At 39.5% G+C, this 26,516-nt stretch overlaps 1 protein-coding gene across 2 annotated transcripts in view; it reads left to right on the forward strand.

The window, feature by feature from the left end:
* The window catches only part of PTBP2 (polypyrimidine tract binding protein 2), an 84,538-nt gene that overhangs the window by 45,416 nt on the left and 12,606 nt on the right, over positions 1–26,516 (forward strand). For both annotated transcript variants that reach the window (XM_015423792.1, XM_015423793.1), the window contains exons 6-8: positions 5,705–5,869; positions 7,268–7,378; positions 20,036–20,231. In XM_015423792.1, the coding sequence (XP_015279278.1) occupies positions 5,705–5,869; positions 7,268–7,378; positions 20,036–20,231 (472 nt within the window). The remainder of the gene's footprint in view (positions 1–5,704; positions 5,870–7,267; positions 7,379–20,035; positions 20,232–26,516) is intronic.

The raw sequence follows: 26,516 nt of genomic DNA on the forward strand, positions 1-26,516 counted from the left end.
ATACCTGAACCCGAAAAATACTGTGGGTGTTCCCCCCAAAAAAACCCTAATTAGTAATTAAATAGCAGTTTTATGATTTGATGGAGAAAACATGGTCAGTTTGGTTTGCATAAAGGCTTTGAGCTAGCATAAAACTTGCATAGCGGTGGATGAAAATTCCTGCAGTTGTTGAAATATTAGGACTCATAGTCGCAAAAGATGTAAAGAGGGTCAGTGTGTGAGAAAATCAATCAAGAAAGGCTCCAATGGCTATGCTTAAGGAGAGTGGGAAATAACCTTTATCCTTAAACACAAGTTAGCTGGGAGCAAGTCCTTTTGAAATCAATTCAACTCAATGTGAGCTAAGTAAGCATAGCTTCTCATTACGCCTTCACAAGATCAAAAATTTAAAGTACTTAAATTAATACCCATGATGATACCTAGTAGATTTGTAACCATTTTGGTTAGGATATTATTGGTGAAATAGTGTTTTAATTGAAAGTTATTGCATATAACCTGGAGAAAGTTGAGGATATCTCAGTCCCACTGAAATCAGTGATATGCTAGAGCCTCTACTGTTTGCTTATGTTCCACTGATTTTTTTCAGAGAGGGTTGTTGGACATCAGTTTCTTGAAATTGTGCCAACACTATCTTGAAACTCAGAAGCACCATAACATTAGATAATTGTGTGGTTTTATAGCAACAATGAATTTTGCAACAAATAGGCCTAGTTAGGAGGAATTTAAAAACAGTCATTGCTCAACAATCAGATTTAACTAAAACCAAGATTATACATGTTGGCAAGATTGAGCTAGGGGATTCCCATCCCCCTGACTACCCCCAGCCCTCAGAAGGGAAAGCTAGCCTCAGCATGAGATGGAAGGGGGTTATTGCAGCCAGTGGGACACTCTCCTGATGCAGCACTGGCCTTTCCCCAGGTGATATGCTGCCACGCCTGTCTTCCTGAGGTTCCCCAGCATCAGCTGTGTGTCAGTCAGTCAGCCTTTATTGGCATAAAACAATACCTTAAAAGAAGGTTACTATAAAAAAGAGGTTTATACATATAAAATCATATAAAACCATACATATAGAGCCAAGCATATTACATAATGTTGCATAAAACAATTTGTTACAAGGTATTACTCGGTTTTTCCTGTCGTAGCTTCATAGCTGATTGTAGAAACATGGCTACCTTCCTTGATATTTCAGGAGCAGAGTCATTCAAAAGACGGTATCCTTTTAAAGCATCAGGAAGGTCCGTCATGTTGGCTAAAACAGAGTTTAAATATCTAAAACGTATGTCTACATAAAATTGACAATGCAAACAGATATGTGAAACTGTCTCAATGCATCCAGAGTTACAATGGCAAAGTCTGGCCATGTATACTATGTTGTTGTATCTCCCATCCAAGATTGCTGATGGCATTACATTGAATCTTGCTAGAGAAAAAGCTCTGCGCTGTTGTGGTGCTTGTATAACAGATAAGTATGGGGCCATTCGGCCTACCGTGTGGGGGATCTCTAAGTTCAGAGGGGAACAAGATTTGTTGGCTAAGCTGTATAGCCTTTGTGTTTCAATGTCAAGTACTCTGTGTTTAAGCATCTGAAAAGCGCCCGTGAAAGGGAGCATAAACAGTGAGTCCAGTGGGATACCCATGGCAGCTATTTTATTCTCAATGTGTAATAGCCAGTTGGACATGTTTGACTCTGTGAGCATTTGTTGTTTAAGGCTCCCTTGGTCTACACTGTAGTGTAAACGCAGCCAATATTTTACTGTCATAAGCCAGATTCCACAGAGTTTAACCCAGTTTTCTAGCCATAAGGCTGCATTAAGGTACACAGTGTGGCATTCCCATGATCTTTCGAAGAAATTTAGATTGAACACGTTCAGTGGTGCCATTAAGTGTGCTTATCCATATTGGATTACCATACATGAGTTGGGGAATTACTTTGGCCTTGAAGACCAAATTGATTGCCCCTGGTGTAGAAGAATCGGGAAATAGCAGAGGCATTGATGTTGGCCATATTTATTGCTAATTTACATTGTGCGTGTAATTTTGCATTGCTTCTTTTTACATACTTGTTAATCAGGTGCTCTAATACAATGCAATGGTCTAAAGTAGTTTTCCCTTTACAAAATCCCAGCTTTTCCAGGCCTAGGACTCTCTGTTCTGTCATCCATATGGTAAGCTTAGATAGTAAATGTTTGGCATATAGTTTTCCCATTACGGAAAGCAGGCTGATTGGTCTATAGTTGGAAGGAATTGAGCAATTGCCTTTTTTGTCAATTGGGACCACAATTGCATTTAACTATGCATCAGCAATAAGGCCAGATTTGTTAATCATTGTGAAAAAAGATGCAAGGGGGGCAGCCCACCAATCAGGGTCCAGTTTTAAAATTTCAGGTAGAATTATATCAGGACCAGCTGCTTTTCCTGGTTTTAATTGGCCAATCAGTTCTTTTATTTTGTCGGGTGTTACAGGAGGCCAGTCAGGTAAGTCCTCAGACAGAAAATCTGAGGGTTCCATAGTGCGGATATCATCCTGATGGAATAATGTCGAAAAATATTGAAACCACACTTGGGGAGAAATAGCAGACATAGAGGGGCATGCCCCTGAGACTATGGCCCAGAATTTTTTTTTGTATTATTTAAAGTCGTGGCCTGGTATAATTGTTCCCATTGTGCATTAATATATTCAATCTTCTTTCTGTTCATACTCGGTTGTAGCTGGCCCTTAAGTTTAAAGTATTCTATCAGAAAATATGGGTCAGCAGAGTCACAGTATTGTCTAAAGACATTGTGTAATTGGGTTTTTAAGTATCTACGTTCCCTATCAAACCAGCCATTTATAGGTCTACTACTCCCCCTTATTTCCACTCTCAAGTTCTTTGCCCAGTGACATAGCTATGTGAGATGTTAAAGAATTATAGGCTATGATCATTGATGAGTGTTTATTTGCATCAATTAAAGAGGACCTGTACTTTAGAAATAGGTTTGATTTGAGTAATTGTTGGGGGTTTTTCATAGAGCTATCATTCCATGAGATCCTAGGCAATAGATAGTGCTTGTCAGGTTGGTGTCGGAAATAACATTGGGTTCTAATAAAAGGGCTGACATTGAGAGTTAAAATAAGTGGAAGATGGTCACTGATTATATAATCACCAATAGTATATAATCACCAATAGTGAAGTCTAAAACATGAGATTCCAATGAAGGGGAAACTATAAAATAGTTAATTACACTGTAGCCTTTTGTTGAGACAAATGTATATTCTCCAGATGTGGGGAAGTTGGTCAGCCCATTCACATCAGCTGTGTGGTGGATGAACAGTCCTTAAAAGACCAGCTTCCTGCAAGAACAACCACCACCACCTTCACTCTCCTGCTGCTGCTCAGTAGACCCTTAAAGGGACAGCTTGCCTTAGCAGTTGGTGACGGAGGCAATGGAACTCACGTCAACAGCTCCCAGTCAGGGTTGTGAGGCTTCTGTTCCCCTACAAATGCTATGTGTAAATAGGTTGTGGATGTGTGTTGCAGTTTATAACCAGAGAATATGTCCCTGAACAACTTCGATGCTTTCTGTAATTCATGATGTTACATCATTAACTAACACACACACACACACAAAACCTTTATTGGCATGAAAGCACAAAACATCATGGAAATACGGGAAAATACTAAGATGCATCAGTCACTTACACTTGACTATTCAAGCCTCGTCTTCTGATTGCATAATATAAAAATTTAGCAACAGCCTCCATTATTTTGCAATTAGAATTAAATTAACTAAGAAACAAATGTATAATGCAAATTTTAGAAATATTTGCTTTTTCTTCAGAAAATAACTTGAAAATGTCTAAACTACATTTCTAGTTCTCCGGGGTTTATTCTGAGCTGCATGCTTTCTGTCACATAGTCCTTTTGACATAATATAATGAATAGCTGCAGTGCACAGTGTAGTTCTATTTACTTATTGTAGAAGATCTGTCTACTTGAGTGTGTATATTTATTTATTTATTTATTTATTTAACTTATAGACCGCCCTCCGCCAGAAGGCTCAGAGACAGTAAAGCTAAGAATGTATATAACTCATGGGGTTATAATCAGCCTTTCAGAGACCTGTAAAATAAGCACAGTCAATAACTGAATGACAGTTGTACTGCAGTAAAGGAAACTACTTCTGCTGATTTCAGAACAAAGTTGCACCTAAGTACCACCATCCAAAAAGGGAGATCCATGTGTAAAAGCAGGCTCACTCAGCTGATAGAAATAGCTGCATTGTGATTACTACCCATGCTTCATTAAACTGACTGAGTGCATCTTTCATTACATTTGGGGATGCTTACTGCATTCAGGGCCCTTAACTGTTGATTTAGAGCTGGATTAGGTTTTAAGATTTTTCTGAAATTTATTAATGGGAAAATCAGTATTTTGGCTTCAAAGTGTTGTCAAAATAACTTAACACTTAATGTAAAATTAATTTTGATCTAAATGGTGTTTACCAGATCTTTTGCTCTCTCTTATTACTCATTTCATTGTGAGGAGTATCACGCAAATTGTGTGATCTTCACATGTACTGTAGCTCAGGTAATAATTTCAGAATGTATAGTAGTGGTCATTCTTTATAATGTTTTCTGTTTGGCATGCACACTTCATTTTTGTTACATGGATATATTTGCCTTCTTAAGGGGAGAGTATGTAAAATCATCCTGTATGCTTTGACAAAATCTCCTAACCCAGTTGAAATAGTGTATTAATTATGTGTGGTTTTCTGCTACAAATATGTAAAGATCATGCGATGTTTATAAACTATGAATTTTCTTGGGTTTTGTTTGCAAGGCTTGACGTGATCTTTATTTCTGAGTGTCTCCAGTAGAGTTTACAGCACAAAATAGATTTATTGGCATAAGAATTGCCAAGTTACCTGAAACTCTTGTGGAAAAGTGGAATGGAAGGGACATTTTTGAAATGTACTTCTGTTCTGGTGACAGGTTGATTCAGTCTAAAGGTATTTTGTGAGTGAAAGGCACTTCTGCTTATAGAAAGTGGGGTCCTTGATTTCTTTGGATGGCAGCTCTCTGGGCCACATCCCATTAGTTACTAAGTCTTCCCCTCCCCTCTTCAATTCCTACCATGGGCTTTTCAAGAGGGCTTGGGGTTGCAGTGGGAATGAGGTGGTAGAAAAACACACTTTGTAAACAAGGTCTTGTTGTGCTTTGATTATCCTATTATCCATAAGTGCTTAATAAAAATAACTTGTTCTAAAGCGCTCTTATTGCCCACTGCTGCTCACGTTCAGAACACAATGCCAATCATAGGGCGGCTGTTCTTATTATACTACTAAGAAGCCAGTACAGTGTTCAACACCCACAGCTTCTCTGCTGCTGATTTTAGTGCTGCAGCTTATTCAGCAGATGAGACCTCCAGACATACAGAGATTTCTCCTCATCCATATTGATTTTATTCTACATAATATTAATCTTTTACATGATAACAAATGTTAGATTCCTGCTGTGCTTCGGTATATAGATTGAATAAAATGAATATGAAGGTCTGACATAGTATTCTCTCATATAAGGATGGGAAAACATTGGAATATTTATAGCAATTTCGTTCGGTCTCTCATTGTTCAAAGGTAGTTTGGAGAAGCTGTTAAATATATAGTCATCTCCCACTTGATGTCTTGTTTTAAATATTTTTCCTCTCTCTTTTTTAACATTTAGCGAGCTCAAGCTGTTCTACAGGCAGTGACCGCAGTGCAAACAACAAATACTCCCATAAGTGGAACTACAGTTAGTGAGAGTGCAGTAACTCCAGCTCAGAGTCCTGTTCTTAGAATAATTATTGACAATATGTACTACCCAGTAACCCTTGATGTTCTCCACCAAGTAAGTCTTTCTCTCTGCTGTTCGAACAAAGGCCAGCCCAAATGTAATGTTTCAAGTATAACTTTTGCTGGAAATGTCTGTTTCTGTCTTTACCCCCATAACATCTGGTAGTGCTTGCCTCATGTGGCAATGTCACAATGCCTTGCATTTTCATGGTCTCTGTTATCAGCCTCTGGGGGTGGAGAAATGTACGATGTCATGTCATGATGAGCTAAATTCTACTAGTTGCTCACAGGGAAGTGAGGGAACTAGACATGTTATTTTCCTTGGCACAGTAGTATTCTTGCCACTGTTTACTCTGCTCCAGGTGGAAGGGGGAAAGAAATAGATCCCAGGATATGAGGAAAAACTTAATATCTCCTTTTTGATGTATTCTGCTCATTTTAACTACACATATTGTATTTTCATGTTGCTATGGGAAGTAGTCATATAACAATAAGGGAAGGAAGAGGAATTCTTTTTAAAAAGGATGAGGGATATTGCTGTATTGAAGGAAGAAAAAGTGGTTATTTTGCTGTAAGCCACATACACAACCTCCAGTGTCATAAATGAAGATGACTAATGTATTCATATTGTTGTGGCTAAGAACAACTGAAAATAGTATATTGTGGATGTAAGGTGCTACTGAACTGATAAAAGTGTACAATCGGCCCCATATTTGGGACTTTTGAGAAGCATCCCACATTTTTGGTGATTTCTTTCCCCCTTTGACAGAAGAGTTGATAAAGAGAGAGATGCAGTGTTGTGCTGCTCCTCTTTGTTCCACTGTGCTTTGACACTAGAAACATGAAGTTAGGTGAAGTTATCCAGATTATATTGCTCCCAGAAGGATTCATGTTTCAGTATGAGGGCAGATTTATTTACTTGTTTAGATTATTTCTATGCCGCCTCTTCAGAATCCTGCTCAAGGTGGCTTACAATAAAAACCGCATTGTGAAATACCAAATCACTAAGTAATTGAAGAGAAGTCCTGTTCAAAGGTGCTAAAATATAAACACATTGGGGGAACGATGGCTCCAAACTGGCATTAAAAAGTGGAAAGTAGAAAGCTTGTGTTCTTGTACCCATTGAAAACTTTTGTTTTTGAACTATTAGGGCTAAATTTATTGCTGGTTTGCATGTAATGCCTGTAATTAACAAGTTAGAAGCAATTTGCTTTTTACTCCTACACATCTGAGAGTCCTGAGGTGCTCTGTTCTGACATTTATTTTTGGTAGATGGGGCATTGGGGGTAGAAAATCCGTACTGAGAAATCAATTGCCATGGAGTATTGTTTGATGAAGGCACACCAATTCACTTGGAACAGTTTATATCACATTGATCATGTTTTGTTAAGAAGTGTTCTTTTGTCATTTGTGGAGCTCTATTAATTTCTGTTTCGTTTATTTAAAAAAACAGATCTTTTCTAAATTTGGTGCAGTTTTGAAAATAATCACATTCACAAAGAATAATCAGTTTCAAGCACTGCTACAGTACGGAGATCCAGTAAATGCTCAACAAGCAAAACTTGTAAGTATAGTTCTAATTTCTTTTACTTAACCATGACTGGTGCTTTTCCTGGCAGTATGTGTGAAATTTCCAGATTATGATAAGCTAAACTACTGTTTGTTGGGAAGAATGAGCAGCCTTAAGTATCATAAATAAATAACCACCTGCCTGTGAGTAAATGCTCTTTCATAAATCAACACATTAATCTATGATTTGTTTATCCAAAGAAATACTTGAGACCAAGATGGATACTATGGTTTCCAGAGTCTTTCTGTTGAATAGGGACCTCTGCTTCTGATCTCCATGTAAATGACTAAAGTACAATGCTAGAGTTATTGCAGTCTAAACCCATGGATTTTAGTGGGTTTTGTTGTTGTTGTTGTTCAGTCACACAGTCGAGTCCAACTCTTCGCGACCCCATGGACCAGATCCCGCCAGGCCCTCCTGTCTTCCGCCGTCCTCTGAAGTTTGTATCTATGACACTGTCTAACCATCTCATCCTTTGCCGTCCCCGTCTTCTTTGACCTTCAATCTTTCCATAATCAGGGTCTTCTCCAGTGAGTGCTCCCTTCTCATTTGGTGGCCAAAGTATTTGAGCTTCAGTTTCATTATCTGGCCTTCCAGGGAACAGTCAGGGTTGATTTCTTTGAGGATTGACTGATTTGTTCTTCTTGCAGTCCAAGGGACTCTCAAGAGTCTCCTCCAGCACCATAGTTCAAAAGAATCTATTCTTCGGCGCTCGGCCTTCCTTATAGTCCAACTCTCACAGCCATACATGACTACTGGGAATACCATTGCTTTGACCATGCGGACTTTTGTTGGCAGGGTGATGTCTCTACTTTTTATCATGCTGTTTAGGTTCGCCATCACTTTCCTCCCAAGGAAATCTTTTAATTTCATGGCTGCTGTCACAGTCTGCGGTGATCTGGGATCCCAGGAACGTGAAGTCTGTCACTACTTCCACGACTTCCCCTTCTATTTGCCAAGGAGTGATGGGGCCGGATGCCATGATCTTAGTTTTTTTGATGTTGAGCTTCAAGCCCACTTTTGCGCTCTCCTCTTTTACCCTGAGCAAGAGGCTCTTTAGGTCCTCTTCACTTTCTGCCATTAGAGTGGTATCGTCTGCATATCTGAGGTTGTTGATCTTTTCCCCAGCAATCTTAATTCCCGCTTGTGATTCATCCAGGCCAGCATTTCGCATGATGTACTCTGCATATATATTAAATAAGCAAGGCGACAATATACATCCTTGTCGTACTCCTTTTCCTATGCTGAACCAATCAGTTGTTCCATATCCGGTTCTAACTGTCGCTTCTTGGCCCTTATACAGGTTTCTCAAGAGACATGTGAGGTGGTCTGGTACTCCCATCTCTTTAAGGACCTGCCATAGTTTGTTGTGATCCACACAGTCAAAAGCTTTAGCATAGTCAATGAAGCAGAAGTAGATATTTTTCTGGTACTCTCTTGCTTTCTCCATAATCCAGCGAATGTTGGCAATTTGATCTCTAGTTCCTCTACCTCTTCGAAACCCAGCTTGTACTTCTGGTAGTTCTCTATCCACGTACTGTTGAAGCCTAGCTTGTAGGATCTTGAGCATGACCTTGCTAGCGTGTGATATGAGTGCAATTGTGCGATAGTTTGAACATTCCTTGGCATTGCCCTTCTTTGGGTTTAGACTGGAATAACTGTGCATGGAGTAGCAGTATATATAATTCTTCTGCTATGTGGCTTTGAGGATGAGAGACTAATGGAAATGATTGAAAAGAGTTCTTTTTTAGAGAATGGTATGAGAAATAATTCAGCATATCATATGTTCCTGTTTTAAGGTGCCTGGAGGGTACATGTTTGGTTATGAATTTGAGTGGTATTTGTGCTATGTATAGAATATTAAAATGATATGAGGGCTCTCTTGATTCATACAGATTTTAAAACATTGTGAAGTTCCAGATTTTATATATGTTGAATATACTGCTGGATGGCAGTCGTTGAACTGAATCTGTTTCATTTTAAATATTTTTGCTGGAGTTTAGACAAGTTCTGGACTGAGTACTTGCTGTATCTCCTAGAGTCTTTGTTGTTTAAGTTTCTTTTAAGAGGACTGATAGCAATTAGAGATCTCAAGACAATAATTGTTCAACAAGATTTTTTGGATCAGCCCAAGTGAAAATTGTTAATCAACTAATTGTTAATCTCTGAGTTGATTTAAAGGGTTTTAAAGTTTAGCCCAATCTTGGAAGCTAAGCAGAGCAGCCCAGGTTAGTGTTTGGATCGGAGACCATCAAGGCAGCCCAAGGTCACTACTCAGAGGCAGACGATGGCAAACTACCTTTGAATTTATCTTGCCTTGATAACCTTACGGGGGATCATCATAAGTTGGTTATGACTTGGCAGCACTTTCCACTACCAGATTTGAATTAAAAGTTTTAAAGGGAATTAGAGAGAGTCAGCATGGTGTACTAGTTAGAGCAGTTGTGGACACCACAGTGTGTCAGAACTTCAAAGGTGCCTGCAAACTCATAAAAGTTGGGGACCCTGGGTTTTAGAGTATCTAGCTAAGCTCTGGGAGACCCAGATTCGAAGTCCCACTCTACCTTGGAATCTTGCTGTAACTTTGGGCACATTAGCACACTCTCATCTTAAGCAGTGGGGGAGAGAATCACTATGAAAGCCTTTTTGAGTCCCCATTGAAGCAAAAAAAAGTGAACTAAATAAAGGTTGTTAGGTAACGTTAGATTTTTGGATAGAGCATTTGGGGTTTACCTTTCTTGGTATCCCCTCCAGAAATGTTAAAGTATTCTAAAAGACAGACTTTTAAACCAAAAAATAAGAATCCCTTAAGTTACAGCCGAAGTCATATAAAAATCTTTAAGGACATTGTTCAAATAAATTTATTTTACCAACCTAGAAAAGTTTTATATCCATTACTTCCAAATTATGTAGTTTAAAACTGTCCATCTGAAAGCCTAAGTGTTAACTAAACCATAAAAATTTGTTAGCTAATTGGGGAAGTTATAAAGGAAAATAGGAAATACTATCTTAAAACAATTTAAAAAAATAATAAAAACAGGAAGATTGAATATAGAATAAAATAGCCATGAATTTGAGGGTCAGCAAGGCAGCAGAGAAGTTAAATGAGTTTGTCACCATTTTCTAGTGTAAAAGTAAAGGTGAATATACTTATCGGTTGGTATTCTTTATAGGGAATCAGAATGTGGCCTTCACAGAAATTGAAGGCTCAATAAGGAAGCTTAAAGAGCAATTTAGAAAATCAAGCACCTAGAAGAGAGAGCATTTTCCTGAAGTGTCTGATGAAAATAGTGTTGTTGACAAGGCTATCTGCTATGAAGTGCCTGTGATTTTGTGACTTACTATTCAAGTTGCAAAAGTGGATTCTGCCTTACAATGATTTCCTTTAGTCTCTGTTTGATGGTGATCCTTAATTTATCTAATTGTTCTAAACTGATTTGTTGATATACCTTAATGAAGGTAACATATTCCTGCTTTGCATGCTATGGTAATCCTTTTATGGAAAGAAAAGCAATTGCCATTCATACTGTCAGGGTGGATATAAATTGATTAAGCTTTAATTGTTTTATTGTAAACTATTTAATTTTTTTAAATCCATGTTTAAATTTCAGTTCAAATTCCTTTTAAAAGCTACTAAAACCTGAATGTAATGTAAGCAAGCATGGTAACATTTCCTCTCATCATTTCTTAATGTGGTCATTTTAACCCAGTTCAGTTCAGATAGTCCTCTAAACCATTCCTTGGAGGATCGGGAACTTTCTGGGTTCTTGTAGTCCCTCCATTCCTTATGTGTATGCATTTCTTCCTCCATTTCCTGACTTCCTCTGATCATAATGTGCTGTGATGTTGAAATTAAAGTTAACTGTGGTTAGCACATAAGCCAGGATATGATGTGAAGGCACATGATGAAGCAACCTTGCTGAAATCAAGCAGATCTGGGTCTGGTTAGTACTGTGACATGAGACCTACTAAGAACCCTCTGTTCAATACCTTGAGTATTGTGGAGGAGAAAGGCATAATAAGTAGTTTCAAATTGTGGTTTGGAGGTTAGCTTGCAACATGGTCAGGCTATGTTTAGAGAGAAATCAGGAAACAGGGGTTGAAATTGGCACATGAGAGGGAAGGAGAGTTTTGGGGGGTATATGAACCAAGCCTGGATAGGGAATTCTGAACCAGACTATTGAGTTGAATCTTACGTCTTTCTATTAACCCCTCCCCCCCCCGCCGAAATTTTCAGTAAAGCATTATGACACAACAGGTTATATGATTATATTTATGGAAATTATGGGTTGGATCCTGTGATCTGTCAGCAAAAGGTACTAATAGTCGCTGATTTTCCTGACTATTCCCAGTGGCCATGTATGTTCCTGGAAGAGTTCATTCCTGAGGTTGCTTTCCATTTCAGAGAGAAATATTCTTCTGCCTATTACTAACCAGCTCTCTTTTTCTGGAAAGTTTGAGATATGGGCAGAGCAGTCCTAAGCCGCCTTAAAAAGCTGGCATGTAGCTGACTGTGACAAGGGTTCCCAACCTTTTAGATCCTGTGAGTATCCATGGGAATTCCAACATGGTGTGGTGGGCCCAGCCACAAAATGGCTGCTGCAGAAGGTGGAGCCAGCTACAAAATGATTTCCACAGCTTAACTTCAGTCACACAGTAAAGATCCTTGTGCTGTGGTGGCAGCTGCTGCCAAAACAACATTTTTTAAAATCTGCACAGCCAGTCAGAAGCCTTGCTGGGCAAAAGCTCTACTTAGTTCCATCCACTTCCTCAAAACATTTGGCAAGGACCAGAAAAGGTGTCTGTGAGCACCATGGCACCATGTTGGGGACCTCTGCCATAACCTGTGCTTTCTCAACAGATAAGTTCTGAATCCTAGGAGTTGAAAGCATAATGACTATACTGGAGTCCATTAGCAGCACTGCTGATGCCCACAGTCATGCAGTGGAATGGCTTCCCCATGTTAACCATATATGAAAGGAGCCAACCAGTGCTTTCCGATGAGCCTTTGTGATGTCACCCCCTTACACAGAACAGAAAAAGGAAAGGAACAAAGGCAACACAGCACCCTCCACTAGAAAGAGGACTATAGTATGCCCAGTGAGAGCCCTGTTGTTGCATATAACACTTCTGAGAAGGCGCACATTAGTGTTGTCTTTTGTATAGAGCCTTTATTTCTGACAGGTTTTGCCTCCTTTAATCTCCATAAATGAGATTTTAGCTCTCGTTCTGTAATTATGTACCTTTTGAGAGACCACACGGGATTATGCATGGGTTCTGGTCCCTTGGGGTGCAAAGGGATAATTTATTTTTATGTATTTATTTTGAGATTTTTATCCTGCCATCCCCAAAGTGGGCTCAGTGTGGATCACAGGAAACTGAGTCCCAAGACTCTTTACAATAAAATCACATTAAAGTTATTAAAACAATAAAATTCACACAGGTAGCAGCAGTTTCATATCAATCTGCTTGGGCCCCGGGTAGAGATGTAAAATTTCCGGAAATTTTGAAGCTCGGAAAAAAACCCGGGTTTTTTCCGGGTTTTTTTCCGGAAAAAAACGGAATTTTTTGGAAAAATTGAAAAAAATGCTACATTAGCATTTCTTTTGTCTTTTCTAGATTGAAAGTCATTCTGTTACTTTAGGAACATAAAATATGACTATGGACATTTTTATTTGGCATGAAATTATCACAACTAGCATATTAAAAATATAGTGTATCCAAACAATTATTACAAACAGAATACCCACCCACATGCAAAAACAAAACTGAAACCTTTTTATTTTCTTCTGACAATAGCACCTCCTAAAGGAAGAGATGCATCTTGCATTGGAGAGTTCAGTTTGTAACCTAGGACTGGCTTGTCCTCAGTGCACAGAAATTAGATCAATCTGATACCATATATATATATTTTAGAAATGATTTGGAAAATATTTGGAAGCAGGAACAAGAAAGGGAAAAAAACTAAACCTAACAAAGAACTCCAAAACCAAACAAAGGTTAGTGGAAAGGAGGGCCAATATTAAAACCTTTTCATAAAAACAGGTATATAAAACATATATAGGGGCCCAATTACAACCAATATATATAAAACTTTTTTAGCCCTGGTTATGGTTATGTTTTATATATATTGGTTGTAATTGGGCCCCTATATATGTTTTATATACCTCTTTTTATGAAAAGGTTTTAATATTGGCCCTCCTTTCCACTAACCTTTGTTTGGTTTTGGAAAATATTTGAACACCTTGTCTTAAAATATTTTATTCATCATGTTAAAATAAAACGTTCCATAATCATTTTTTCTTTTCTTTTCTTTTTTAAATTTTTCCAATTTTTCGGAAAAAAACAAAAAACCTCCGGGGGAAAAAACGAAAAAAAAACGGGTTTTTTCGAATTTTTCCGGTTTTTTTCCGGGCCTTCACATCTCTAGCCCCAGGGTGAAATCAAATGGGCACTTTCAGTGAATTGGGAACTAGAGCAGGGAGGCCATCTAAGATAGATGCCCACCGCCACAAAGGCCTGGAATAATAAAAGGTCCCGCAGGGTCCTGATCGCCAGTGGGAGCTGATTCCACCAGGCCGGAAGCAGGGCAGAGAAAGCCCTGGCCCTGGTCAAGGCTAAGCGGACGTCTTTGGGATGGGGGTACCCTGGCCCAAATAATACCCAAGAATCAGGTTGTTGCACAAAAGAGAACACAGAACTGCTGTTCTTAGGTGTTCCTGTCATCTCCCCTATCTCTCACCAGTAAAAAAAGGTACGGTTGTGGCGAGCGAGTAAGGAGTTTGAATCCCACGAGGGGGGGGTACTGAGAATAATGTAAAGTTTTTGGCCAGCAGTAAGAGCACAATAGACACAGCACAATAGACACAACAGACAGGATTCAAGGCCACACTTCACACACACTGCAAAGCCAATTGGACACACAGATAAAAAATACATTGCTTGGAATGCTTTGTTGGCCTTGGTATCAAAGCCAGCTATGTGTATATCAGGGCAGGAAAGACTCTAGTGAGATACAGAATGCTGAGGAACAGCACAGGGTTAGTATGTTTGAGGCATGTAATTTTTACATGGATTTGTGTTATGTTGCTAAGTAGTGAAAAAGCTCTATTTAGTTGTAAAACCAATATGCTTTTATTGTTTTATCTACCAATTGATAGGCACACTTATTTGGGAAATACATGAATTAGAAAGCTGCAGTTTGATTTAAATAATTTCACTTTGGTTTCAAAAAGCCTTTTTTTCTTAATGTCTTCAAATTAATAATTTGTTATTTTATTTTATATCAGTGCATCATGCTTGAACCTATAGCCTGTGAGTCTTTGGCCTGAGCTGTTGCCTTTTTGCCTTGTTAAGAATATGATGGTTCAGCTTTAGGCTGGTACTTGAATAAAGGTGCTAGTTCTCATTTTATTGGTTTTTTACCCACACGTCGTCCTAGCCTCGGAGATTATTCCTGGATTTGGCAAAGCTTCAGTGTTCATCATCCATGGTTAGCATGTTAACCACTAGTCATCATGCAGTTTATTTAAAAATCTATGAATTATTCTTAAGCACAAGAGGGTACTGTACTTACTCAAATACAAGACTAGGTTTTTGCCAGGTGTGTCATCAGAAAAAGAGGACATTGTCTTATTCACAGTATTAGTTATGCCCAGTAAAAAAAGAGAGTTTAACTTGGGGGGGGAGGGGTTTGTCTTACATTCAGGGTTGTCATCCTTTTGAGTAACTACAGTAATACATTGCAGAGAAAATAATGTGGTGAACTACCAGTATAAATAATAAACGCTTAAATCCTTATACTTTATGAAAATTCTGTTAGTGACCCATAAAACTTATGCTAATTTGACAAGTGTATGAATAATTTCATATTGCTATGGCAAAGAGGCCTGGTATTCGTGCGTGTGTGTGTGTGCTTTATGAGCATTCATGAAAGCTGTGGATACAGGTTTTCAACAATAAAGTTGAATGTGGACCTCGCTGAGTACATTGAGCCCAGGGCATTTTTTTTCTCTTAGGCAGAAGGCTTGTTGCTAGTCCTATCAACAAAACTATTTTGACTATTAAATTTTGCACAGTTTCTATGAATAAAAGCAGTCATTTTAAAGGGGAAAATACATTATTTTGTTCATGATCCACTTCTATTCATAGGCATCTTTTAGGCCTAAGTGGAAATGTACATGCATCAACATACACATCCAGGCAATTCAGTGTCATCAGGATATAGATTCATATCTGCATCAGCATGTGGAATGCTACTTTCTATGAATTTATCATATTAGGCTGGGACATTTTAATTTAACAACAAATAAATAGAAAGAGCATGCCCACCAAGACAAGACCATGAGATTTTGTCTTTGAAGGGTACTTCTGTACATCCTCCACTGCCGTATTTAGGAGGAGTGGCAAGAAAGCTCATGGAAGAGTAATGCTGGAACCATGTGAGCTCAGATTAAGTTGGACTGTTTTAGGTCTCTGGGGTCTAGAGAATGTTGGGATGGTTAATATAATATCTGCTACTAATGGCTTTTTGTGAATACTAATAATTTTTAATTTAAAATTAAATTTGGGATCCTTCTTAAATCAGAAAGCTAGTAATAGGTTAAATAGCTATATTAATCTGTCTGACTGAATATTGCATCCTTGTTTATTGACCACTTAGCCTGAAGTGGAAGAGGTTAATTAGCAGTTTTTAGATGTATAATATAAAAATAATAGCTGCACCAATATTTTTGGTTTTTACTGGTTTTCTGATGGTCTGAACAGGCAACATTACTTCACCAATTAAAGCTCTCATTTTTCGTTTATTTGTTGTGAGGGTAGTGATTTTTAACTTAATGTACCTGCTGTCTGCATTGTATGACATCACTTGCTTGTTCTTAAAATGTGGTGATAATCAAATAAAATACTGCTGAAGAGAAGGGAGAGATGAAAAGGAAATCTGAGAAGAGGTGTGAAAGAGGAGAAGCGTTATCACCAAAACTATTCATAGTGTCAACACAGGCTGTGTTCCATAGGCTGGATTGGTTTCCTTGAGGTCTCAAAACAGATGGCAAATGTTTGCATCATCTAAGAGATGCTAATTATGTGCATGCATGCTGTGAGATGTTTTTGTGAATGCTCATTTAGAGCCACTTTTGAGCTCATTTTTTAAAAAAAAATTACAATAGTAGTATCCACAAATTAGATACTTTTCTGCCTTTGTGCCACCTCTTTGAGGCTTCCTAGGCGTGTGTTCTGTGTTTCATGTATTACGTATACATAAAATTTAGGCCCTTTTCATGAGTTCGGCAGGAAAAGATTATTTGGGAAAGATTATTCAGTTTCTATCATTGAAACTACAATTAGCCATTCAATGTCACCTGTGTATTTGTTGTTACACTGACCCAGAATATTTGCATTTACATCCTGTTCCATGTCATTTGAAAGAGGGAATGTGACTGTTTGTAATTAGCCATGTTTATAGGACTCTGTGGAAAATGTTATCGTTGAAAGTTAGCTGTGAGAAAGGGATGCCTGTTTTGACTGTCATAACTTGCTGCTGCCATTGTTGGCTATTTGTGGTTATTGCTGTGTGACCAAACATAATGAATTTGAAAAGAAACAGTTCATTATTGTGGTACCTGTACAGTCCCACAAGGGTTACTGTGCATGTGTAGGCCTGCTACAGAGATATTTTGAAGCTTAAAAGCTCCAGAGAGCTCTTCTTTCCCCCTTCTCCATGCTGCTTTCCTGCTTTTTTCCAGCATAAAAGGAGGTGGTAGAGTGCCCTTCCTTCAGTTCTCCCTCTTCCACAGTGGAGAGAGGTTCTGTTCTTTGAAGCTCTGTGTGAAGAAATTGTGGCCTTTGGCCTTTTCCTATGCTTTGCAGGTCTCAACAATACAAGGAGTTTTGAGTGAACAGCCTTAAATATCATGGCCAGAAAGCTCTTTTCAAAAAATTCCCCATACAGATGACCATAGTTTCTGTCTACCATGCCATGGTGAAGAGCACAATGTCTTGAGGTTCCCTGTTACATAGACAGTTCACTCCCAAGGCCAGACATGACAGATCATTGCACTTGAAAGCAGCTCTGTGGGACAAAGCCTTGTCTGGTGTTGCTTTCGACAACTGTCTGAGCATGATGCCATGACTGAATCCAGACAGACTGTTTGTCATCAGTTCTGACAGATCCAGGACTAGTTTCAGAGCCCCCAGCTCTGGCTACAACACCTAAAAGGGCACAAGCCCCTACTACCCTGGTATTACCCAGGAGAAGTGCTTCAGAGCCTCCTCCCAAAAAGGCTCACAACAAACATAAGCATGCTGATAAAATTGTCATCCTCCTCCCATCACAAAATCACAGTTCTGACACAGTCATCAGTCAAACCTGTCACTGAACTGGTCCTGCAAACTCTCACCATCGGGCCTCTCTCCAGTGATGGCTCCATTGTCTGATGGTGAACTTGTCAACTCCAGACCACCAACTTCATGTTGTCAACCAACATCATCCCATCAATCAGATCTGATATGTCAGTTGGATCTGACAGTGCACCCCCCTTAGTCTCCTCTGTAGTCTTTCATAGAAGACCCTGTACCTACGGTGATTACCAAAACTGTGATCCATATGCCCCCCCCCCCCCCCCCCCCCGCCCCGCACTAACTAGAAGAACACAAGAGAAAGCCCCGACTCTCTAATGGAACCGAGATCACATTCTCAGCCCTACTATGACCAGTCATTTCATAATAAACAGGACTTTGATTTTGCCTTGGGACCATCTTCAAAGTTCCAGCTTCCAGAGCCCATCCATATACTCCCCCAGTGAAGACTTTAGGCTCTATAGAGAGCAACTTATTTGTATAGCAAGATCACTCAAAATCGAGATCTGCTGTGCCCCTCCCCTGAGGCCACAGATCCAGAATTCAAGGTGATGCATCCTAGCTCCACAAAGTCCAGTTATCTTCCCCATCATGGAGGGACTGTTAGAAGTAACTATAGAGCCCTGGCTCAAACCTGCATCTGTGCCACTATCGATCCGCAGAATTGAGAACCAATACAGAATTAAACAAGAAGGCTTTTCTTTTCTATCCTAACAACCCATGGTCAACTCCCTAGTGGTCAACTTGATCCAGGGAAAGAACAAGGGTTCTCAACACTCAGCCTCTGTTCATAGTGAGGGCTGCAAACTCAGAGAAGTAGGCTAAATTATTTATATCTCTGTTATTCCTGTTATTATAGCCCTGTTATTCTGGGCCCTGAGCCGGCCTTGGCTGGGAGGGCAGGGTATAAATTCAACAAATAAATAAATAATATTCAAAGTTGCCAGTTACTAGTGCATAATGGCCAGGTATCAACTGTTCTTGTGGGATAGCACACTCCCTATCAGAGGACATAAGAGAAGCCATGTTGGATCAGGCCAATGGCCCATCCAGTCCAATAGTTTGTGTCACACAGTGACCAAAGCCAGGTGCCATCAGGAGGACCACCAGTTTGGTGGAGTGGAGAGCCAGTTTGGTATAGTGGTTAAGAGTGCGGACTCTAATGTGGGAGAACTGGGTTTGATTCCCCACTCCTCCACATGCAGTTGCTGGATGACCTGGGTCAAGCCATAGTTCTCTCAGAGCTGTTATCTGCACACATATGACTAGAGATGAGACAATCCTGGACTTAATGTGGACAGGTTCTGACGTGAGATGCAATTAATACTGAAATTATAAGAAACACTGACATTCAACATACATGCAAGTTTCCTAGAAAGTTTATCATTACCCCATTTAATCTCAAAAAGAATAAAATTTGTCAAAAATGAAATAATTTGTTAAAAAGAAGTTGAAAGGGAGAACCAAGAAGGTCCAAACTTGACAAAATTCTTAGAAGTGAAATAAACCATGACAACAAAGGCTCATCTGTTATGTATACTATAGCTTAGAAAGGGACAAACGAAGTCCAAGAGGATGCCAGGATGGTTCAAGAGCAGAGTCAAGAAATATATAAAAAACCAGGCTTCATTTAAACAAACTCTGGGAGAAAGTTATTAGGACCTGGGAAGCATCCAGGACAAGATAACTCATCCCTAAATAAGTCTAAGGGTTTCAGGTCATCAGAATGGGCATAGAGTAGCAATAAACATTCATTAACAAAATGATAGCCAGTACCATTAGACTGCTATTATCTGACTACTATTAAATGTGGCAACTGAAAACATTTAATTCCATATTAGGGCCATGGTGAAATTTTCCAGCCTTAATGTTTTGATTCTTATTTAGTGCATGGCTTTAGTACAATGTTAACTTATACTGCCAAGATCTCTAGAGAACCTATTAGGAATATATATCGGGTAGCTAAGTTCTTGGGAAGGACTTTTTCTCAACACTGGGGGGAAAACACTTTGCTTTTTTGAGAGTAGCAGTTGGAAACAGGAATCTAATAGGTACCAACACTATATAGTACAGTAATGCAATTGGGGTGTGCTGAGAATGTCATAGTATATGGGAAGAATCTTTAATTCTATCTCATGAGAGTTTGAGTGTAGGGCACAAGTAAAATATACAAGGTATGGCTAGTGAAACCATTTATAAATACTGTCCCCTTTATTTCAGGGAACATAAGGAATGTGCTGCATCTTCTAATCTTTCAGTTACCTGTATCTTAATATTTTTGTTTTGTTCCAGGCATTAGATGGTCAGAATATTTATAATGCCTGTTGTACCTTACGGATTGACTTTTCCAAATTGGTCAACTTGAATGTAAAGTACAATAATGATAAAAGTAGGGATTATACTCGTCCTGACCTTCCCTCTGGTGATGGCCAACCAGCTCTGGACCCAGCTATTGCAGCTGCATTTGCAAAGGAGACCTCACTTCTAGGTATGATGGTTTTTCCTCTTGTTTGTACTCTCTCTCTCCTCCTCCTCTCTCTCCTCTTGTTCTGTCTATTTACAATGCCTTCTAAGCTGGTGTCAGCTGTAAATTGTAGTCATATACTCCTGTTTTCATCCACAAGTCCATTAATGACAATTCTGAATAAATTAGGCCCCAAGAGGCATTTTGTTAGTTACCACTTTTCAGTTTGTAAGCTTGGTTTTCCATAAATGCGTCTGTCTTATGCTGTTATCTAATTCCTTACCCATGTTACTTGTATTGCTACTAGTAGTTCTAACTTGGTGAGTATCTGACAGTGAAGTTAAACTAATATATCTGCCATTACTTAAGTTGCTTTTATTTCCTTTTTTGAATATAGGTTTTTAAGATTCATTGGGTAGTCATCCAGAGTGAAGTGCTTTATTAAAATGAATGCTAATGCATATTTGCAGCTTCATGTGCCAGCTCTCTTAATACTCTTGGATAGCGAATGAGATGGTCTGACCTCACATAGTTGAGAGCAAGAGCTTCAGGTTTTGCCTCAGTCTCCAAAGTATTATCTCCTCTATCTGTTCAATTCCCGCTTACTGCTCTGTTCTAATGTTCTCTTGAATGTTTAATACAAGGTGGGTTTTTTAAACTATGCTTTTTGTGTGGAAGCAGGTAAAAAATCAATAGTGCCTAGACTTAAAGAAAATAAAATTGTATTCTGTACTCAAAATTGCATCAGTTCTGTAGCTGATATCCCTAGTTTAATTTTTGTCCCTTATGGATATACACATTTAGACTTTCTTCATATATACCCTGCCCGTTTCCCCAGTGGGGACTCAACATGGCTTACATCATTCTCCTCTCATCTATTTTATCCTTACAACAACCCTGTGAGGTAGATTAGGTTGAGTGTGTGTGAATGGCCCAAGGTCATCCATCAAGCTTCTGTAGCAGAGTAGGGTAGGGTTTCAGACAGTGGTCTTACAGATCCTAGTCTAACATTCTGATTACTGCACCACACTGCCTTAATTGGTGTGTTAAAGTTCATCAAGACACTCCGTGGTACAGCTCATGGAGACCCACATTCACAATTACCATCAACCAAAAGAGCTACATTATATCTTTAATTACAGTTGTAGTTGCAACTGGCCTCTCTGTTCAGGTTGGACTGAGTTAATACCAGTATATTTTCAGCAAGCATATTTTTCATGCTACTTATATCTAAATAAAAAATACTCACACCAAATCCAGCATAGTATTTCCTATGGGGCTTGAGTAACAACAAGGTAAAAAAATATATTGCTGGCACATCAAAGAGTAAATTCCTTAAAGACTTTATTTTCTTGTCTCATTCAGGGAGGTTTTGAGTAATTATATGCTTTCCATTAATTTTATTTTCTTCAATCACAGTAAAGGCATATATGCCACAGATGGCAGCTGCTCATACTGATTTGTTTTATCTATATCATTTTAATTCTGTCCCACTAATTCATCTTGTTAAACATACTTTTTGAAATAGTAGGAAGATGTTTGTTGTAATTAAGGCACTGTCCTGAGGACACTGAGGGGCTGTTGACTGTTGGTGGGAATTAAATAACAATAGTTGCATAGTAGGAAAACTGTGTCTTCTATTTAATGTAACTGCTCTAAGACACCAATGAGGACCAGGAAGGAGAGTATATGTGTGAATAGGTCAGATCTTGGGCTATAGAATTTTGGTTACTTTTTATGTCTGTCTTTGCAGTGTTGCATGATCATTAGTCATATGAAAAGTTTTGCAAATCTAATCCTTGAATAATTATCTCCTGTTACTGCATGTTCCTAAAGCACTGAGAGTAATTTTGTCTTTTTCTTTTTTACCTCGGAGCAAAATATGGGGGATTGGGATGTCACAACATCGGGGTGTCCCAGTAATGTCAATTGGCCAAGGTTTTTTTAAAAGAAATGTAATTATACCCAATTGATAAAAAATCTTTTTGGTAGCATAAGTATGGCATTGGACCAAAATAAATTTGGGTTCTGGGCTAGTAACTCACTCTAATGTTTAAAAACACAGTTTTAGGGATTTATTACAAAAATAGACAAAATATAAAAACATACAAATAAGGGAATAGAGTGTACAATGGGACAAAGACAAAACAAGAAACCTAACTAACCTCTAGACACTGACCCTAAGCGGCTTACAGCTCCAAGGCTCCAATCAGCATGATCAGTTACTTAATCTAGCTGATATAAAATGAAATCTAGATCACTAGCTGTCAAACTGACATTTAAGCTGTAATGCTGTGTAGATGACCAACTGTTAAACAATAACTGTTCCCAGCTGTTATCAATCCCACTGTAAGGTAACTTCATACAGGTGCTGCTAAGTAAAACACTTCAATGCCTTAAGTAACAATCCAGAAAATACTTATACGTGGGATTCTGGTTTTCACAAGATGACAATTTAAGAATGAATGCAAACACATACAACTGGAGAATCACTTCCATGACATGGGGGGGGGGTCCATTTTGTTTGTGTCTCAAATCATACAAATCTTGCAGTTTTCTTAATCGTGGGGCAACAGCGTGGTTGATCAAAATACAATTAAATATACCTTTTGCTTTGTGCTGATGAATATTGCTTCAAAGGGAAATACAGTAAACTGTGAGTATGTCTATAGGTCATTATGCATGAAATTGAATTTTGTTTATTACATTTGTCAGATAGAAGTGAGAATGAGAAGGTTCACAGAAGCCCAGTGCAGTGATCTCATTGACCATACCAAATTATAGATCCACATGTACTGTGTAAAATATTGTTGGGTAGTTACCTACGCCTGCCCTTTCCTAATGTAAAATAAACCATTCTAATCCAGCACTACACATGCATAGCCTTTCTTGCCAAGTCTTTAATTCATCCAAGGTATGTATAGCCTAATGCTATTTCTGGATCTTTCTGGATGTCCAGGATTAGAAAATGAGATTTTAGCAGATTATCTTCACCCCGACATATTCATATGCTCTGGTCTCCATCTCATTAATTTGCAGCCATCGATCATTGAGATTGTTGATTGAGCATCATTTTTAATGAGCACTTATCTTTTCATAGAATTCATCAACAAACAAAATGGTTTGCTTTCAAATGTATTGTCAGTTATGGCTCTTGATTCCTTCTAATTATGTATATTTTGTACTTATGAAGCAAAATTACACGAGGAAAATCTCTCCGTGTGGAAGTTTACTAGGTCTTTCTTTCATCTGAAGAGCAATAGCATTATGAAGGTGACATAATTTATCCCTGGGGGGAATTTAAAAGTTTCCAAATTCAGTACTGATTGTAAACTGACGTCATTCCAAGGTGCACTTGGATACTTTGATCACAGCAAATCCCTTCTGTGTTTTATTTAAATACACAAGTCCTTGTCATTCTGCTGTGCAAGTCCTTATCACAGTAATTCCTTAATATAATGAAGTGTTGAATTTTGCTTAGGGAATTTATTGAAAGGGGCACAAACACTGTTAGAGATTACTAAAAGCTTATTCTGTTATCAAAGACATTAAATAGACATTTTATCTTCCAAAACAGCCCAAAAAAAAACCCCCAAACCCACCCATGTTTATGTTGGAGGAGTCTCTATAAAGTAGGAAGAAATAAACTGAAAGGTTTGCCATGTGATCCAGTGATAGAAAATGGAGGAAGAGGTTACCTTTGAGGTAAAGAGATTAGGGCCGTAGTGTTTTTCCACAAGTACTTATGCAAAAGGGAAGGAGAAAGAATTGCCTTGTGTAGTAGTAGGAAGATATTGTGATGTGAGGTTATGGAAGAGGGAGAACATAATGAAAGAAGAAATGCATTTGGGAAGGAAAAGACATTGGGAGAACAAATACATCTTTATCTGGTACCAGAAAGGCAACAGATCTAGTTCCAGCTGAGTGTCCAAGTGGGGAGGGCATTGTAGAGCTGGGGCACCATGATGACTGAGAAGGTAATGTTTCTTTTCAGTTAGTATCCTGGAAGGGTGAGTGTGGTATGACTCCAAAGTGTCAAAATCTCTGCATTTGAACACCATGTGCTGCTCCACAGTGCAGTTTTTTGTATCTGTAGATCTTGCTTAACTTTGATGCAGAAACTAGCTAGGCTTGGTTTTGCAGCCAGCTGATTCATGGAAAGCTCAAGATGGCCCATGCGATTGAGACTTCTCACTATTGAGACTTCTCACAGAGCAATATTGGCTGCCCTGAGATTCTTTTTCACAAAAGGAGGCTCACATATTCCTTATGTGCTCAGAGTCTTTCAGGGTAAGGTAATTCCCCAACTTATGTATGGCTCACAGCTATGTTTATACAAAGATTTCTGTTCCCTAGAGGCAATACACTCTAAATTTCTCAGATCCATAATTTGGGTCCCAATGCCTTTTTTAGATTAGAGTCAGGTATGATGCCACATGAAGCACAAGGTTGGTTTGAAGTGATATCCTTCTGGCTTAAATTAAATGTTAACCCTTCTGGATTAATTTAATTAATCCTTTGAAATAAAGAAGCGCATTCCACACCTCAAACTCACCCCTCCCCGCAAGGCAGTTGGAATGTCAGTTGCATATGGAACCTTCAAGGTCTTTTGCATATGGAAGCTGATTGGACTTCACTCCATTCCACACCTCATACTCCCCCCCCCCCCACAAGGCAGTTCTGGTGGTGTGTAGGTCCCAGGATCATGTTTTAAAAGCTGCCTGGGGGATTATGGACCATTCACACACTTTCAACCTTAACATACCTCATAGGGGGAGAGGAGAATGATGACAGCTGCTTTCCCTAGGCAGAGGCTGGGGGGGGGAAGTAAACTTGAAGACAGACAGGCAGATAAAGGTTAGGCTGTTGGTTGCCTGGAAAGGACATAGGGTTGCCAACTCCAGGTTGGAAACTTCCAGGATAGTTTAGGAATGAAGCCTGCTGAGGGTGGGGTCTGAGGAGGAGGAGGAGGAAGAGAAAGAGGAGGACCTCAGACAGATACAATGCCATACTCCCCACCCTCCAAACAAGCTGTTGCCAGTCTCCAGGTGACAGCTGGAGAGCTCTTAAAGCTCTGGTGCTAATTCAAAGTGCTGCAATTTGTCGACAGAGTAGTGTTTTGGCAAATCTTTAGGAATTGTTTGGTGCATTTACGATGAGGCACCCACCCAGAGCCTCTGGCATTTTCTCACTCTGCTGGCATCAAAACCAATTTAAGGCAAAATAAGAGGCTACTGAGAGGGGAGGAGATAAAGTTGCCAGCTTTAGGTATGGAAAATCCTGGAGATTTGAGGAGTGGAGGCCGGAGAGGGGGACCTCAGACAGGTTACAGTGCCATAGACTCCACCCTCCAACCCAGCTATTTGCTCCTGGGGAACTATTGTTGCCAATCTTGGCCCAGCACCCATCAAACCATTCTCTTCAACCCCCTGCTGTGCAGCTGACTTTCCCCTAGGGTTGCCAATCTCCAGGTGGGACCTGGAGATCTCCCACTGCTACAATTGATTTCCAGATGACAGAGATCAGTTTCCCCTGGAGAAAATGGCTGCTTTGGAGGGTAGACCCTATGACATTATACCTGCTGAGTCCTTCCGCCCCCCCCCATGCTGCCCTCTACAGAATCCACCCCCCAAAACTCCAGGTATTTCCCTCCTTATAGCTGGCAACCCTACTTTCCCCTCAGTGCCTGTTGGTAGGCAACTAAGTTTGGTCCAGTCACCTACTTTGCCCTTTGGGTTGCCAACTCCCGATGGGAAATTCCTGGAGATTTGAGGGATGGAGCCTGAAGAGGGTGAAATTTAAGGAGGGGTGGGACCTCAGACAGGTACAATGCCATAGACTCCACCCTCCAAGCCACTCAGTCCCTCATGGGGAACCATTGTTGCCAATCTCCAGGTGAGGGCTGGAGACCACTCAAAATTACAATTGCTCTGCAGAAGGGAGGGCGGAAGTCAGCTGAAGTCACAGGGGCAGATAATGGTAGGTTGATGGTTAGCTGCGAAGGAGATGGGGTTGCCAACTCCAGGCTGGCAAATTCCTGGGGATTTGAGGGGTGGCGCCTGGAGAGGGTGGGGTTTGCGGAGGGGTGGGACATCAGACAGGTAGAATGCCTTAGAATCCACCCTCCAAACCAGCCATTTCGTCCTGGGTAACAATTGTTGCCTATTTCCAGGTGAGGGCTACAGATCACTCAAAATTACAACTGCTCTTCAGGGAGCAGAGATCAGTTCCTCTGGAACTGCTGAGGTCACCACAGCACCACAGTACCCTGCTGAGGTCACCACAGCAAAATGACACTGTTTGCCCAAA

This window comes from Gekko japonicus, unplaced genomic scaffold (genome assembly GCF_001447785.1).
Source record: "Gekko japonicus isolate JY-2015 unplaced genomic scaffold, Gekko_japonicus_V1.1 scaffold151, whole genome shotgun sequence".
In the NCBI taxonomy this organism is placed as follows: domain Eukaryota; kingdom Metazoa; phylum Chordata; class Lepidosauria; order Squamata; family Gekkonidae; genus Gekko; species Gekko japonicus.